Genomic DNA, 16121 nt, shown 5'->3' on the forward strand with positions numbered 1-16121 from the left:
ATTTGACAGCAGTTACAGAGATTTATTTTCCTGCTGTGGGCTGATGCCAGATTCTGTGCTGAACTTTCTTCTTCTTTTTCTATGAAGCTGGAAGTTTTATTTCATGTTTCAAGATTTCCTTAGTGGCAGTTTACATATTCATGCTTGTGGTGTGGCATGTGCATGTTGAAGTAAGTGTTGTGGGCAGTTGGAAGTTGCTGAGTGCCGTTGTGTGGCAGGTTAACTCTTCTTATAAATCCGTTTGTATTAACTTTGTTTTTGATAATTTTTTTAGGAAGCAAGATAAAAAAACCCCTGCTTATTGTTAAAATCATGTCTGTCAGTACTTGTTTCAAACATCCAATCCTTTAACTGTGGGTTACTTTACAGTTCCTTCTAATAGGGGAATTGTATATGGTTGTGAAGTCATATTTGGAGAAAAGTTTTAGGGAGAGAGAATACCTCTTCTAAAACCAGTCAGTATAGTTGGAAAACACAGATAAGCTTTGACGTACAGTTGTTTCACCAGATCTAGCAAAGTAGTAGTGACCTTCATGCCAAACGCATGTTTGAGCAAGTGACCAGTTTAGCTTATTGTGTTTTGTGATGACTGCAGGTAAGGCATGTATATGCAAAAGTAGTTGTGAAGCATACAGTCTCATTTCAAAAGTTTGAAATAAGATTTAGCTTGGCTTCCTGGAGGCATGGCAAACAGGGTGATTTTTGACAAATAAAGCACATGTGAAAACTGCCTTTATGGAAATGATTTGCTGAACTTTATCTCTTTGGGCCCATTGTCTGTAATTCCATTAGCAGAATATCTTTGTTGGCAAAACATTACTGTGTTTTTGCTTTTAGTTGGAAAGTTACAGAATTAAAACCAGAAACTTTAGAAATTGATTTTTTCTGGATCTTCTGTAAGCAGTGGTTTTCATATGTCATAGTTAAAACACTAAATGCTATGAAGTAGAAATTGGAGATTAGATAGTATATTTATTCATCTTGTTTGCACACTTTCTATGTATATCATTTCACACTTTATATAGCAAATACACTTTTTTTAAAGTGTGCTACATAATACCTGGAAGATGTGCTTTGTTGTATCATGGCTGTTGATCTTGAATGAAGGAACAAGCATGGTGATGTTTCTTTGTAAACACAAGAATTGGCTATTTATACTGCTTCTGTGAGAGGTAACTATATAGCAAACACATAATGTTTATCTGCAAGGAAACTCCTAACAGCTTTCAATTTTTGCATCACTTGATTAGGTGTTCACTGTACAGCTCGTCACTATACACAATGTTTCTGCAATGTGGCTATGTAAAAGTTTTCCTACTAGTGGGATCAAATTTGATGTTATGCCATTTGTTTTTTTAAAAAAAAAAAAAGGAAATTACCAGAATTTATTTTTATTACTCTTTTGTCAACAGTCTGATCGAATTAGCATTGTAAAGGGATGTTCAGGTACCACCAGAGGTTGCATGAGTGGTGATTATGTTTCTTTCTTCTCATTTTGTTCCTCAGGGCTTTATTTAGCATTTGGTAGTGCTTGTTGTCTGGTACATGTCCCTGGAAATCAGGCAGTGTTACCAAAGGTCACTAGTGACAGGTATATGTTTAGACAAAAGGAAGTTAAAAAAACATCATACAAGGACAAAAATGTAGCAGTTAAGATGGAGATGGGATCTAGCCAGTAGGTACTATCTGGATGTACTCCTGAGTGATGAACATTTTCTGAAATGCAGTAATAGGAAAGTCTGTGGGAAGTGAGTGTCAGCTAGTAAAGGGTTTTGTCTCCCATGTAAATTTTCAAAAAACCCATATAATGCTTTTAATATAGATAGAGAAGTAGCAAGCTCTGTGTAGCACAAATACGGGCATTATGAATGAAAAATGATGGTAAAAACTCATCAGTAAACTAATCTTTGGAATGAATTTTTCTGTATTGTGTATGTTATCTGACATCAGGCAGCAGAGCGTGAAAAATAAATATGCTGCTTCAAATCTATTTGACAGTGATTAGAATTTTTCACCGGGAGAAGGAAAAATAGAAATCTGTAAAAGGATAAATGACTGAGATGCCTTTATAGTTTTGTTGTCCTCACTTTCAAAGGGTGGGGCTGTGCAAAAGCATGACTCCTCAAAGGCCACTGCTTTTGCTTTAGAATCAGTAGACCTGCATCCTGCCTCCAGGTTCACTGTCGATGGCTCTGCTCTGGTGATAGCCAGATATATGAACTGCGCAGGTGTCTGGGGGGAAAAAAGGCCAGGAGATAAAGAGTCTGGCAAGTTGTTAAAATGTGCAGATGGCAATTTTCTGACAAAGCATGTGAAAAGACCAAGTAGCAGGACCTGTCTCTGATGGTGGAGAAGTAAAGGTAGAAAGCAACTAACTATGGTCAAAGTGACCAGGAAATAAGAGTTTGGTCCTTAGGAAGAGCAGAAAGGGCGTAACATCATGTGAAAATATTGGAAAGCTGAATTTGTACAGCTCAGGAAACAGGGATGGTACTACAAGAAATAAATAAAAAACAAAGAAGTTTGTAGCTGTTAGGGAAAAAAAACCCACAAAGAACAAACAGATAATACTTTCATAAGTCCATTAGTAGTAAAAGGAAGACCAGTGGAACTGGTCTGATGTTCAACAGGGAGAACCATTGATAGATGGCATCAGGAATACTTTAAATGCCTTTTCCGTTCATCTGTAAACTAATGATTGACTTAGAACTAAGAGTAAGAGTGAGTTAGAGTACTTAAGGAGATAAAATGCTTCCAGTTATCTGGAAGTGATGAAATTCATAGTAGACTACATTGAAGATGGGTTGGAGCAATCTGGCGTGACGGCATTCTTTCAGAGTGTGAGAAATAGAAAACAGAAAATAAAACACCTGATGTTAAAAGGCGAGAAAGGAGAAACTGAGGAATTACAGATCAGTCAGTAATCTGCTAGAATGATACTAGAAAAAATAACCAAAGCAGCTGTTTCTGTGCATTTAGAACTTTTCAGGAGAGAAGTACAGAGCCAATGTGGGTTTGTAGAGAGCAGGTCGTGCCGAAGGAGAGTAATTCCCTGTCAGCAGTGCAACAGGCACTGCAAAATGAGAGGGAAAATCATGTCCTAGAAGTCATCTTGCTATAGCCTTTGACAGTGCTTCAGAAGACTTTCTCGTGATGGATGTGTGGTGGTGTAAATAAGTGGGAAGTATAAGATTAAACTATGTTAAAAAGAGTCATAGCTGCTCAGGAAGCTGTAGACAGGGAGCAGCTATCAGTCCTTACTGGCAAAATGAGAACGTTTTGAGTGAGAGTACAAATTTGTCCTCTGATGTTTGCATCAGTCTTTTGTCTATAAGCAACAGCCTTCATTAAATTTTTGAATGATACCAAACTGGAGAAGAGTGCAAGGCAACTGGAAGACAAAATTACAATATGGAATAGTGGTGACAAAACCGTGTAATTGAATAAGAAATAAAGAAAAGGGATAGGTTATTTATTTTGGCCAGAGCAGCTCTGTACACAAATACAGTTACGTGAGTATCGCGCTGCAAAAATGGATCTGGAGTTGGTCACGGGGTAAACCAGATTAATGGTGTCACACTGTTGAAAAGATGACAGACATACGAACGGATATAAACAGTATGGCTTCCCATGAGGCACTTCTGATAAGGCCTCTGAATATTGAGTCCCGTTTGGGGTACTGTGCCTTCAGAAGGAAGTGACCAGCTGGAAGAAGCGCAGAAGAATGCAACAGTAGAGATCTTGAAAACAAGCCTTGCAAAGAGTGAAGGAGTTGGAGCTGCGGAGTTGAAGGAAGACTAGAATTAGAAATGCAGAAATACCTAAATGACTGCTGCAAGGAAGAAAATGATATGTTCTATATGCCTGTGATGGATCAGACATGAAATAATGGGCTTAAATTTCAACACGGAAGATTAAGGTTAGACATTAGGAAAAACGTGCCCGTATGAAAGCTATCTTAAGAAGTGAGAGAGAGCAGTTGATAATGTGCAGTCTCTGTTGCTGGAGGGCTTCCTTGGTGGGTTGGGTAAATGTCACTTAGTGCGTATCAGGAATAGTTGCTTAGATTGGGTGAGTGGTCTGCATAACCTCTCAAATCCCCTTTTTTAGTCTTCAGGTAACTCTACGGATTTCAAATTTATCAGACACATGCCCTGTTGAGGCTGCCACAAGACAGGGCACGCGGAAGGGAACAGACGCTCTGTGCCAGCACGGGCTGGAGTGGAAGCTGTACTTTATTGTGCCCCAAACTTTGATGTGGGCTCTGACTTTTCCTTGGGGTTCTGCATTTCCTTCCTATGGACCCTGGTCTGGTAAACACAGTCCCTTTGATTTGGTGCCCTTTGTAAGCACCTGCATCTGTAAGCTGAAGTTGATTACAGGAAGTTTATGTTATTAATAAGAAGAATACAAGGAACATGGGAATGTATCTTATGTTCTCTTCCAGTTTTGACATATCATTTTAACTAATGAAAATTTCAATCATGTATAGCTGGTATTAAAGGAATATAATAATCCATAACAATATTTTGACTTTAAAGTTATGGCAAAATTGACTCTCAAGCTTAGTTTCTAATTGCATTTGAAATAGTTTTCTGAATGGAAATAAAACCAAAGTGATTTGATTCTCATTCATCTGTTGTTTTTAAAATGAGGTTAAACCCATCCAGTATTCAGAGACTATTGCAAAGAAACAGAATAAATGTCTTCAGAAGGAAACCAACTATTTTCAGGAGTACTTCAGTGGAACAGTTCTTGAGCCAAGAATAGCAGCAGCGATTGTGCTTTGGTAGTGAAGTGGCAGCAATTCTGAGAATGCAGCCAAACCTTTAAAGAGACATCAGTTGTGTGCGATCCAGTGCAAAAGGGCGAAACTGCTCAAACGAACACCTGACAAGAATTGAAACAGCAAATTTAAAACGTGCTCCATTTACTGTGTAATTAATATGTATTTGGGGCAGATAGGAGGGAGGAGGAAGAGCAAAGAAGTGAGAAGGAGAAATAATTGTAAAGGAGTGTATGAGACACACTGGAAGTTTGTGTGTAAATTATCCTTTGGGATTTGTACATAGGCATTGATAAAAGTCCTCTAGGTGCGTTGTCAGAATTTGTGATGATATTTAGGTCCTGGAAACGATAAGCTGCCCCCTGCCTCTGCCCACGCTCTGTTCACGTCTCAAAGAGGAGCAGTGCTCTCCAGCCTGTGGTTGTTAAAAGACGGGCGGGCGGGCAGGCGGTCCCCCCTTCTGCAGGAGGCAGAAAGCGCCCCGATCCGTGCCGCTGCATTGTCTACGGCAGTTGTTCCCTGCCTTTATAAACAGCAGCGCCTTTGATTAATACGCTCGCGCGTTTGCCACTTAGATCTTTCTGAGATAGAGGCAGGGAAGTCATTAAGGGCTTGGCAGCATGCCAGCACACGTCTGGGGTTTGGTGCGGCTCTCCCTTGCCAAGCGGTGGGAGCTGCTGTTGGGGCTGGGGCGGGGGGGGGGAGATGCCAGGCAGGAGCTGCCGTGGGTCCTTGGGGCAGGGGGGGAGGACGGCGGGCAGGAGGCAGGAGCTGCTGCCCGTGCAGGCGGTCGGCAGCGCCCGCGTCTTCTCTTGGCTGACTTTCAAAAGCGGGAGAAAAGCAGCTAGGGTGCTAATTGTAGCTGGGTCCTGAAGTGAAAATGTTTTGTGACAGTTGAAAGAATTTAAAGAGGAAGGAAGATCGGTTTAGTGTCAGCTGCAATTAGATAATCAAAGCTTAAAAATCCCACTCTGTTGATACCTTCACCTAGAGTTAAGGAGCGGAGCGAGGGGAAGGGGGAGGAGGGCTGTGCGTGGAAAGGGCATTTCCATAGCCAGTGCAACCGAGGCCCGACCGAGCTTGCAGGTTGTCTGGGCGCACGCTTGCACAGAGAGATTTTCTTGGCAGCTCTACAGGATGAGGCTCACACTGTACACAGCCGACATATTGAAGCCGAGAGCCCTGGAGAACGTAGATGCAGGAGTAGAAACAGCTCTGCACACAATGTAGCGTCTCCTAGGATGGTTGGGCGGCTCCTTTCTTCAGGTATTTTATTACCCATCAGCCCTTTTTAGAGCCAAAAAAAAAAAAAGAGAAGGTAACCCTAACCCTGAGAAAATAGCATCTGCTTCTGCTAAATCAATTTATTACATAACATTTCAGAGAGAGAGCAGCAGCTCAGCGTCCTAAGCTTTTGGCTGCATTTCAGGTTTGATAAAATGGCGTCTTCGCAGTGAGCTGCTTGCTAAAGATATGTTGCACTGAGCAGAAAAATGCAATTATTTGGTGTTTTCTACTGCTGCTTTTGTTTTGGAGAGGTAGCATTTAGTGGAATCGCTACTAATAATGAAAAATGTTGTTTATTTTTGCTTGTTTTCTTAATGCATTTAAAAGCTTTCAGCATCAGAGAAAAGGAGCTACATTTTAATGTCGTAGTGCAGAAAATTAAAATAGGGTAACAGGCTTTCCCACTTCTGTACCTAACTATGGTTTAGTTTTAAATTAAATAAAGCTGCTTTATTCAATGCATCCATCTCTTCTCTGTCTTTCCATATTAAGTACTCTATTCAAGATTTCAGCTTCCTCACATCTATGAGGCTTGTTGTAAGTTAGCTTTGTAAGTGGCTTCAAATAGATGACAGCTTTCAAATTCGTCCTCTCTCTCAGCGTATGCATAGAGGTGGATGTAGCAGGTAACCTGAAATATTAGCGCTACAATTCCCAGATTTTGTACTTTATTATATTTCGCTCTTCAGAATAGATGCTTGTGTCATCTTTTCTTTTTCTTTTATGAAATTAAGCTACATTTGATCTAGCACTTAAAATGTTTCTGGCAATTCCTGTTTATTTTAGATTTAGAAAAATTCCAGTGTAGTCTTTTAAATATCTGCTCATGTTGAATTGAAAATATTTCTTTTGGGGGGAGAAAGTAATTTGCCCTTTTTTCTCAACTTCCTACTCAGAATCACTAACCTTTGTGTGACAAGTAAAATCCCCAGTAGGACTGTCACTGGCCTTTGGGATTTTTCTCTATTCTGCATGTCAAAGCAAAGAACAACATCGTCTGTAATCTGTCCTTTGGGCAGGACAGGATGAGCCAATGAATCTGGTTGGTGTTACGCTGACTAACATGAATTGAAAAATAAAACTAGTAATAAGAGAAGGGATCACTATTAGGTCTGATTTAAAATTGGATGAGCAAAACTATTAATAATGTGGTTCTCATTAAAAGTTTATCTCAGGCTTTTCCATTTCGCACCCTCTCCATACTTAGGTTCCTAAATCAGCTGAATGTTGTATTATAGTTGAGGATGCTTAATTTTACTGTGCAGCATTCAAACTAATTACAGTAATGGAAGTTATGAAGATAGAGTTACTTTTAACTTGGCTGAATAAAAATGAAAAGAAATATTATCGTAAGTGACATTTTCAGAGGAGGATTGAAGTTTTGGGTAAATTGGTTGTGCAGGCAAAGTATTTTGCTTTTCTAAGAAATGCATGCAACAGCTTTTTCCATTTCACTCTACTCATGCTTTACATTTGTAATCTATGTAAACATTAAAATTATTTTGCAATTAATTATTCATATTCATTATCAAACATAGCAAAAATGTTTTCTATTTTTAATAAGTACTAAATTGAAGTTGGTAAAGTGTGTTGGGTACGGTATGTAATAACACCTGTAATCTCCTCACATCCCATTAAGGTATTATTTTAAAAAAACAAACAAACAAAACAAAACAAACCCCAATTTGCCCCTCATGCTTATTGGTAATACTGATCAAAGTCGTGCATTTTTCAGGTAGCATGTATGATTGCAATTTGACAGAAATTGTATGCTTGTTTAAAACATCCTCAGATTAATTTTTCCTTCCTGATTGCCAAAGAAATGTTGTTAATCATTTAACAGGAACCATATTTTATAAAAGATGCGTAATTAAGATTTTTTAAAAAACAAAGTATTAATTTAAAAATCAATTTCACTTTGTGGTGTACCAGCACTAGGATTTACTAACACAAAATACCTGTGGTTCCTGTACATTGTGCTTTGTTTAAAATCTTTGCTCAGATCACAGAGGAAGAATAGAAATGCTTCTGGTGGACTGCAGTACTTTTATTTCTGATCGTTGCATAAATAAAGAGGAACTGATTCTTAGGAATTTTTTAAATGGGTTTTCCATTTCAGTCTTAACAGCTTTGAAAGTAAAAGAAAATATTGGCAATTTCTATGAAGAGTTGGTTTCCTAGAAAATTGGAGGAAATGTATGTGTTAAAAAAAAAAAACCAACCAACCAAACAAACAAAATCTCTAGATTTAATTATATACAATATTTTGCTTCCATTATTTTTCCCAAATGTTTAAAGTCCTGATGGATTAAGTAGGACTGTGCTACTAGGTACTTAATTTATAGGAATGAACTCCCTTTAGTCTAGAGAAAATGAAAAAATGTCATTTGGTTATTTTCTTCTAGAGACAAGAATATAGAAGTCCTCTCTTCAGGATCAGTTCTGTTCTCAAACTCTGTTATGTTTGTCCAGCAGCGAAGTCACAGTTTTTGCAGCTTCTGTTTATATTGTGAAATATTTTTTTTATTGTCTTTATTTTGTCTGACCTGTTTTTTACAAGTTTTGTAGCAGCAGCCTTTGGTGTTAGAACGCATTGTTCCAGTAACTGTTTAGACACTATAAAAATTATTGCACGCCTCTGTTTTTGATCTTTGTTTTTTGAATCTATGACTTGTGAAAGGTACCAGTGTGGTCCTGCTAACTCCAGAGCAGGGAAGGCGCAGCACAGGTATACTGCTGCTCAAGAGAGGGCTTCCTTATTTTATGTCACCTAAAAAATTATTGTAATCCCTATCAAAGTAACCACTCTGAGATTAGTCAGTTGTTCTTGCTGAGTGCATAATCTGAACCTCATTAAGAGGAACTGTGCTGATAGTACATGAAAGGGAGTAACTATGGAGTTGCAAACCCTTGAAAGGCAGAGGGGTTTGAGCTGTGTGTGCTGCCTCCAAGCCAAACATACTTGGTGTGATATGGTCTAGACTAGATGTGCTTATCGAAGCTGAGGCAAGGCACGTGGCCATTTTCTATGTTTAATAGGGGTATCTCTTGGTCTTTATTGTTCTTTCCCCTCATAATCCCCCCTCCCCGTTTATCTGTCTGCTTTTCAAAATCCTGGTATCTTACTTAATGAATCATTTTGGTCCCTACTTTGAGGAATCTTTCTAAGCTGTTTTTTCATCTTCCTCTTACATTCCCACCCCTTCCCTTTACTTTCTGTCTCCTCGGTGCTCTCAAACTTGTGCACTGCTTTAACCACCATCTTTGGGGGAGAGGAGAAAGAAAAAGAAATGATTAAACAAACAGCTCCCTTTCATCTTATCAGTCTTGGTGCCATTTTTGTTAATATTGAGACATCTTGCACTGTGCTCTTGATCCTTCTTCACAAACCTGCCCTGCACAGACACTCTCGCTTGCCTTGGGCAGCGCCAACCTTCTCCCAGGCACTCACACATGTAGCTTAGGTTTTGGCTTTGACAAGACCTTTTTATTGGAACAATGCATTTCAAGCCACTTTTAAATCTTTCTGTCATGTCTGAAATGCAGTGCTGAATCTCACCACCCACAGTGTTGAAAAAAATCTCGCATAACTCCTCTTATCTGATTCCTTGGTTGCCTCAACTTCTTATCTTCTGGCCTGGACTGCCACTGCTTTTTTTTTTCTTTGTTCATTGCCACTCTAAGAATGCTGCTCGGCTCATTTTCCTGACCCTGTTGACCCTTTTTAAGTCACTTCACAGGCTTCCTTTCCCTGCCATGTCTTATCTGGGATTCTGGTCTCAATTTAACACCTGTGTAGCAAACCTAGATAATCAGGTAAATTTTGAACCTTCTTCCTTAGCTCTGTAATGTAACCAGTTGGCTTTATCCAGGAATAATATGATGCTTTCTTCCTTTCTAGCCATTGCACATAGGGGAGAGATTTTAGGTAAATCCAAGTGGCTCCTTTCATATTCTCTTTTGGATTTGTCATACACATGTCAATTATTTAGCACTTTCTGTGAAACGCTAGGCTTTTCTTGGCATCATGAGAAGACAGGTGATGAGCTAAGATTGTTTTCCCTTCCCTCCTCTAACATTTGTACTTTGGCTTCAATTAATTTAAATTTAAAAAAAAAAAAGAAAAGGATGCATTCCATCCTGGTTTAGTGTGTTCTTTCTTCATCTTGATAAATCTTCATGAGGCAACCAAGTAATCACGTCCCTTTATTGAAAAGCTGCAGGTGAAATGTGTGAATAAGAAGACTTTGTCAAAGTGAGAGCTTTTTTTGTTCTTGGAACAATTTTTTTTCAGTATCAGAACACCTGTAATTGGAGGCAGTTAGAGGAGCTAATCACACCAAAATATTTGTGATTTAAATTAATGCATATTAGGCCTCCACTGTTAACAGCTTATTTGGGAGATTTGTTGCATCCATCTCTGCCACAAAATATTCTTCTCATTCAAATAATAAAAAAATAAAAGTCATGTTTCTGCAGATTTACAGCAAGTAAAAATAATTGATATCCAAAATTTGTAATTTAGGTATATGTAGTTTTCTCACTTTAGACAACCAGTTAAGAGGAACTGTTATGCAGGTTGTCACTGGTACGTATCCCTAGGATCAGACTGAATTACTTGCTATAAAATTCCCATCAAAGGAAACCAAAAAGAGTAATCTGTACTAGAAAACTTGTAGAGAGCAATCGGGATGGCAAGTAAATGCAAAAACTTGAACTAAGCTTGAGTTCTTAGCATGAGGAATGCTGAGTCTTCCAGTTTAACTTTGTACCCTAGCAAGCAATTAGATGCTCAAGAGCTTTTGTTTTAATTTTTTGGATTAACATCTATGTTTGAGGATGTGGGCAGTTTCTGAAAAGACTGTCTTCTGAGTACAGTCTTGTACGGAACTACAGTTCTGTATGCCATAACATTGGTTTTCGTTGGTTTGGGGTGGAAATTGGACTGTATGTGTAAGCGCAAAAGAATGTTTAAACTGCGTGTAAATCTTTTAAGAGATAAGTTTATTGACACAACTGTCTGTTGTTTAGAAATGGCCAGGTTCTCTGCTAAAATGTAAGTTACAGTGTTGGTGTTTAAATGTATGATTGACACTGAATAGTAAAGGTGGCTGTCCGTATTTGTTCCCTTACTTACAGGAAGAGTTGAAAATCTAAATGCAGTATGAATGTAGCGTGAGTGTGATGTGGGTGTTTATGTAATATCTAATGGCAGGCAGACATTTTATATTTTTTATTGGATGCTCTTTCTTTGTGTTTCTCTGAAGAATGAGAATTGAGTCAAAATAAATGGTAAGAGTCTGCTGGATACTCTAATATGTTTTTTCCAAATTTGCTTTTTAGATTTTTCACGTAGATTAGTGTATTTGCTATCCTTATTTACTTCCTGCTTATTATTTTTACTAGTATACTAAGTGATACAAAACACTTTTGTTGCTCTGTTCTAAAACTGAATTGTTCCATTATTTTAATGGAGAGTTTTGCCAGATTTAAAAAAAACCCTAAATACGAGCATCGTGCTTTATTGTAGTGAGGAAAATTGCAGCATTATGTTGGAGAATGTACTCTACATTTTAACAGAATGCCGTGTTGTAACTAGCAATGTAAAATAGTACTCAATAGAGGGCTTTTGCAGTGCTTGAACAGTGGACTCATTTTTAACCTTGTTGGATCCTTTCAGATCTCAGCCACAGTGGATTGGGAGACCATTATGAGAATTCCCACTGGGGACAGCAGCCCGCTTTCAGGAGTGAAGGCAACTGCAGCTGGGATAAAGTGATAATAGACAGGACTGACAAGGAAGCGTGGCCTTCCATTACCGGAGCTGAGACTGAGTCTGCCTCAGAATGTACTACAGACACTGACTCTGCCTCCAACTGTGGCTCAGAGAACAGTAGCATGGCTACAGGGAGTGCCCAAGGCAACTTCACTGGACATACAAAGAAAACTAATGGCAATAATGGCGCCAACGGAGCACTCGTCCAAAGCACTTCTAACCAGAGTGCCCTTGGAGCTGGTGGAGCAAACGGTAACGGCAACTCGGCCAGAGTGTGGGGTGTGGCTGCGGGCTCCAGCTCTGGCCTAGCTCACTGCTCTGCCAGTGGTGGGGATGGAAAGATGGACAACATGATGGGAGATGGTAGAAGTCAGAACTGCTGGGGTGCTTCCAACTCGAATGCTGGCATTAATCTTAACCTTAACCCTAATGCCAATCCAGCTGCCTGGCCTGTACTTGGACATGAAGGAACTGTGGGAGCAGGCAACCCTTCCAGTATTTGCAGTCCAGTCAGTGCCATAGGTCAGAACATGGGCAACCAGAATGGGAACCCAACAGGCACCTTAGGTGCTTGGGGAAACTTGCTGCCGCAAGAGAGCACAGAACCACAAACGTCCACTTCTCAGAATGTGTCTTTCAGCGTACAACCTCAGAACCTTAACACTGATGGACCAAATAACACTAACCCCATGAACTCTTCACCAAACCCTATCAATGCAATGCAGACAAATGGACTGCCGAACTGGGGGATGGCTGTTGGTATGGGGGCCATCATCCCGCCCCACCTGCAAGGCCTTCCTGGTGCTAACGGAACATCAGTTTCTCAAGTCAGCGGGGGCAGTGGTGAAGGAATGGGCAGTTCAGTGTGGGGGATGTCCCCAGGTAATCCTGCCACAGGAAACAGCAATTCTGGGTTCAGTCAGGGGAATGGAGACACTGTGAACTCAGCATTAAGTGCTAAACAAAATGGATCCAGCAGTGCTGTGCAAAAGGAAGGAAACGGAGCGAGCGCCTGGGATTCGGGGCCTCCCTCTGGTCCTGGGGTACTAGCGTGGGGCAGGGGCAGTGGCAACAGCGGTGTTGGTAGTATGCATTCTGGAGCTTGGGGCCACCCCAACCGTAACACCAGTAACGGTGTGAACGGTGAATGGGGCAAGCCCCCAAACCAGCATTCCAATAGTGACATCAATGGGAAAGGATCAACAGGGTGGGATAGCTCTAGTGTTACCAGTCCGAATCCTGCCATGCAGCAGGGCAATGAACAAATAAACTCTTGGGCCAAAGCTGCAGCATCTGGCACCACAGCTAGCGAAGGAAGTAACGACAGCGGTGGGAGTCAAAATGAAGGCAGTACTGGGAGGGAGGGGGCTGGAGAGGGCAGGAGGAGAGACAAAGGGATGATAGACCAAGGGCAAGTTCAGTTGCCAAGAAATGACCTTGACCCCAGAGTCCTGTCCAATACGGGGTGGGGACAGACCCCTGTAAAGCAAAACACTGCCTGGGAATTTGAAGAGTCCCCAAGGTCTGAACGAAAGAATGACAATGGAACAGAGGCCTGGGGTTGTGCAGCTACTCAATCTTCAAACTCAGGGGGGAAGAACGATGGGTCCATCATGAACAGTACAAATACCTCTTCAGTATCTGGGTGGGTCAACTCTCCACCGGCAGCTGTTCCAACAAATACAGGTTGGGGAGACAACAACAACAAAGCACCAAATGGCCCGGGGGGATGGGGAGAGTCAGCAAGCTCTACTACTGTTAATAATGCTGCTGCTGCCAAAAGCGGCCACGCATGGAGTGGGACCGCAAATCAGGAGGACAAATCACCTACCTGGGGTGAACCTCAGAAACCCAAATCTCAAAACTGGGGAGATGGACAGAAATCAAATCCAAGCTGGACTTCAGGAGGTGGAGATTGGACAGATTCATCATCTGTTCCTGGACACTTGGGTGATGGGAAGAAGAATGGATCTGGATGGGATTCTGACAATAGATCAGGGTCTGGTTGGAATGATTCCACAAGGTCTGGGACCAGTGGGTGGGGAAATGGCACAAACAGCAAGGCTAATACAGGTACAAGTTGGGGGGAATCTTTAAAGCCAGGCCCTCAGCAAAATTGGGCTAATAAACCCCAGGACAACAATGTGAGTAACTGGGGAGGAGCTGCTTCTGTAAAACAGACGGGGTCAGGGTGGGTTGGTGGGCCAGTGCCAGCCAAACAAAAAGAGAACTGTGAGGCAACTGGCTGGGAGGAGCCATCTCCACCGTCCATTCGCCGCAAGATGGAAATTGATGATGGTACCTCGGCTTGGGGCGACCCAAATTACAACAACAACAAGACTGTAAACATGTGGGATAGAAATAATCCTATAATTCAGAGCAGTACCACAACCAATACCACCACCACTAGCACCATTATCAACACAAATATGGTTGAACCTCAGCCATCGCACCAGTCAAGTGCCCAGCCGAACCGGTCCCCACTGCTTGGTCCAGGTATGAACATAGTTTTATAAGATACTTTATACCAGTACTGGTTACTGAATGCTGTCTGGACTGATCAGTGTGTAGTTACACATTAAAGATAGAAATCCTGTATTTATGTCACAGAATAAGTTTGTTTGTTTACTCTGAAGCAGTATTAACTTCTTGTCTTGAGGACAGAACCCATGGAACCTGACACACAAGCTCACATAGTCCAAATGAAAGTAAGAAAGGCTTGAAACAGTATCTGGTCAATAACGCACTGGGTCCTTAAATTGTTGATCTCTATTTATTTTGTCAGCTCTTCCACAGTTACTTAGCACCTTCTTTTAATTCAACCATTTGAGAGTTTGGGGTCTTTTTGCTAATCTTTTTTCTCTTATTTGTCTCCTGTTACCATTGCTCAGTCTTTGTTCTTGTTTAGACAGTATGCATCTGTTTCTTTTCTGCAAACTGTATCTCTTGGCAACAGATGTTTTTTAACAGTTGCCTGAATCTCCGCTGTCGCTGTTTCTCTGCCTTCTGTTTGTTGTCTTTTATGAAGAAATGGTTCTCTTCTATACTTCAGGTCTCAAGCCTCGGTAGTATCCTGGACTTTTATGTGATTATCATAAGGCTGGATTGGTTAAAGATGTTAATATTGAGGGTGGCTGGGAAAAGTTACTCTAACTTCAGCTGTGTTCCAAAGACAAGTTTTTAGGCATCTAGGAATTTTTATAATCAAAGACAAGGTACTGTTGGAGACAAGCAGCAAGGAATAAAAGATGGGGAAAAAATGAGAAAAATGCTTAGGGGAGAGGTATTTAAATAAAAGTTACTAGCAGGCCCTGCTCTATATCATAACCACAGACTTGTCAGAATAAATCTAATCTTGCAATGCTCTTTGAAATTCATCTGATTTTTGTCTCCAAGTTTTTGTTTTGTCTTGGTCATGGCTAAATATTGACTTTTTAACCATGTTTTTCACCAAGTGGAATTTGTTCTACTTCTCTTATTTCTATCATTTTTCTCTCTGATGTTTTGAAATAATTCTAACTTACTGTAATGTCTGTGTAAAAAATAGTCTTATATTCTCTACTCTGGTCAAATATTTTAATAGTTGAGACTATTTTAATAAAATAAGATGTGCTCCAGAAGGAGAGATCTATAAATAGGTTTGTACTTGGTCAGTCCAACATACATGATCTGTAACTCGTTTACCTTAAACTTATTTAAAATGTTACCCGTGAAACTGACAATTCAGATTTCTGAATTGTAGTGGAGATATCATGAAAATGGGGTTTTGGTTGGGGTTTTGGGTGTTTTGTCTTCTTTTTCTTTTTCATTAAGCTGATTTTTGGATGATTACATTGGTGCTTGTAGAACTGCTCATATACAGCAATGTATTGTTAATGCTATTCAAAGAATCGTAACACCTTGCACAGCAAAACTTACTGTTCGGAGTCCTTCTGATTTTGAAAATGGAATTTAAAAACTGGTATTAATCTACAGTGATTCCTCTGGAGAATAGATGGTAGCAAAGGAGGGTTTCTTTGAAGTAATATGTTTATGCAGTCAGAGAACTGCTTATTAATTTGTAACCATCCACTCAAGCTACCACATGACAAGGTTAAAAAGACAGTATTGTGCGTCTTGCAAAAATGTTAATTAGATTCTAAGACACTAAAGCAAAAACAACTCTCAGAATATACTTAAGACAGCATGCAAGAAAGACAATAAACTGAATAATAGTGAAGACAATATAAAATACGGTTCTGATATTAAAATTTAGATCAAGTTGTTGAGGAT

At 40.2% G+C, this 16121-nt stretch overlaps 1 protein-coding gene across 9 annotated transcripts in view; it reads left to right on the forward strand.

The window, feature by feature from the left end:
• Positions 1-16121, forward strand: part of TNRC6C (trinucleotide repeat containing adaptor 6C) — a 111409-nt gene that overhangs the window by 57580 nt on the left and 37708 nt on the right. For 8 of the 9 annotated variants that reach the window (XM_069798957.1, XM_069798961.1, XM_069798958.1 and 5 more), the window contains exon 5: positions 11754-14345. In XM_069798957.1, the coding sequence (XP_069655058.1) occupies positions 11754-14345 (2592 nt within the window). Of the gene's footprint in view, positions 1-5839; positions 6053-11753; positions 14346-16121 lie in introns of those variants that run through there. The other variant, XM_069798965.1, reaches the window with a different exon arrangement.

Source organism: Haliaeetus albicilla, chromosome 12 (assembly GCF_947461875.1).
Source record: "Haliaeetus albicilla chromosome 12, bHalAlb1.1, whole genome shotgun sequence".
Classification (NCBI taxonomy): Eukaryota; Metazoa; Chordata; class Aves; order Accipitriformes; family Accipitridae; genus Haliaeetus; species Haliaeetus albicilla.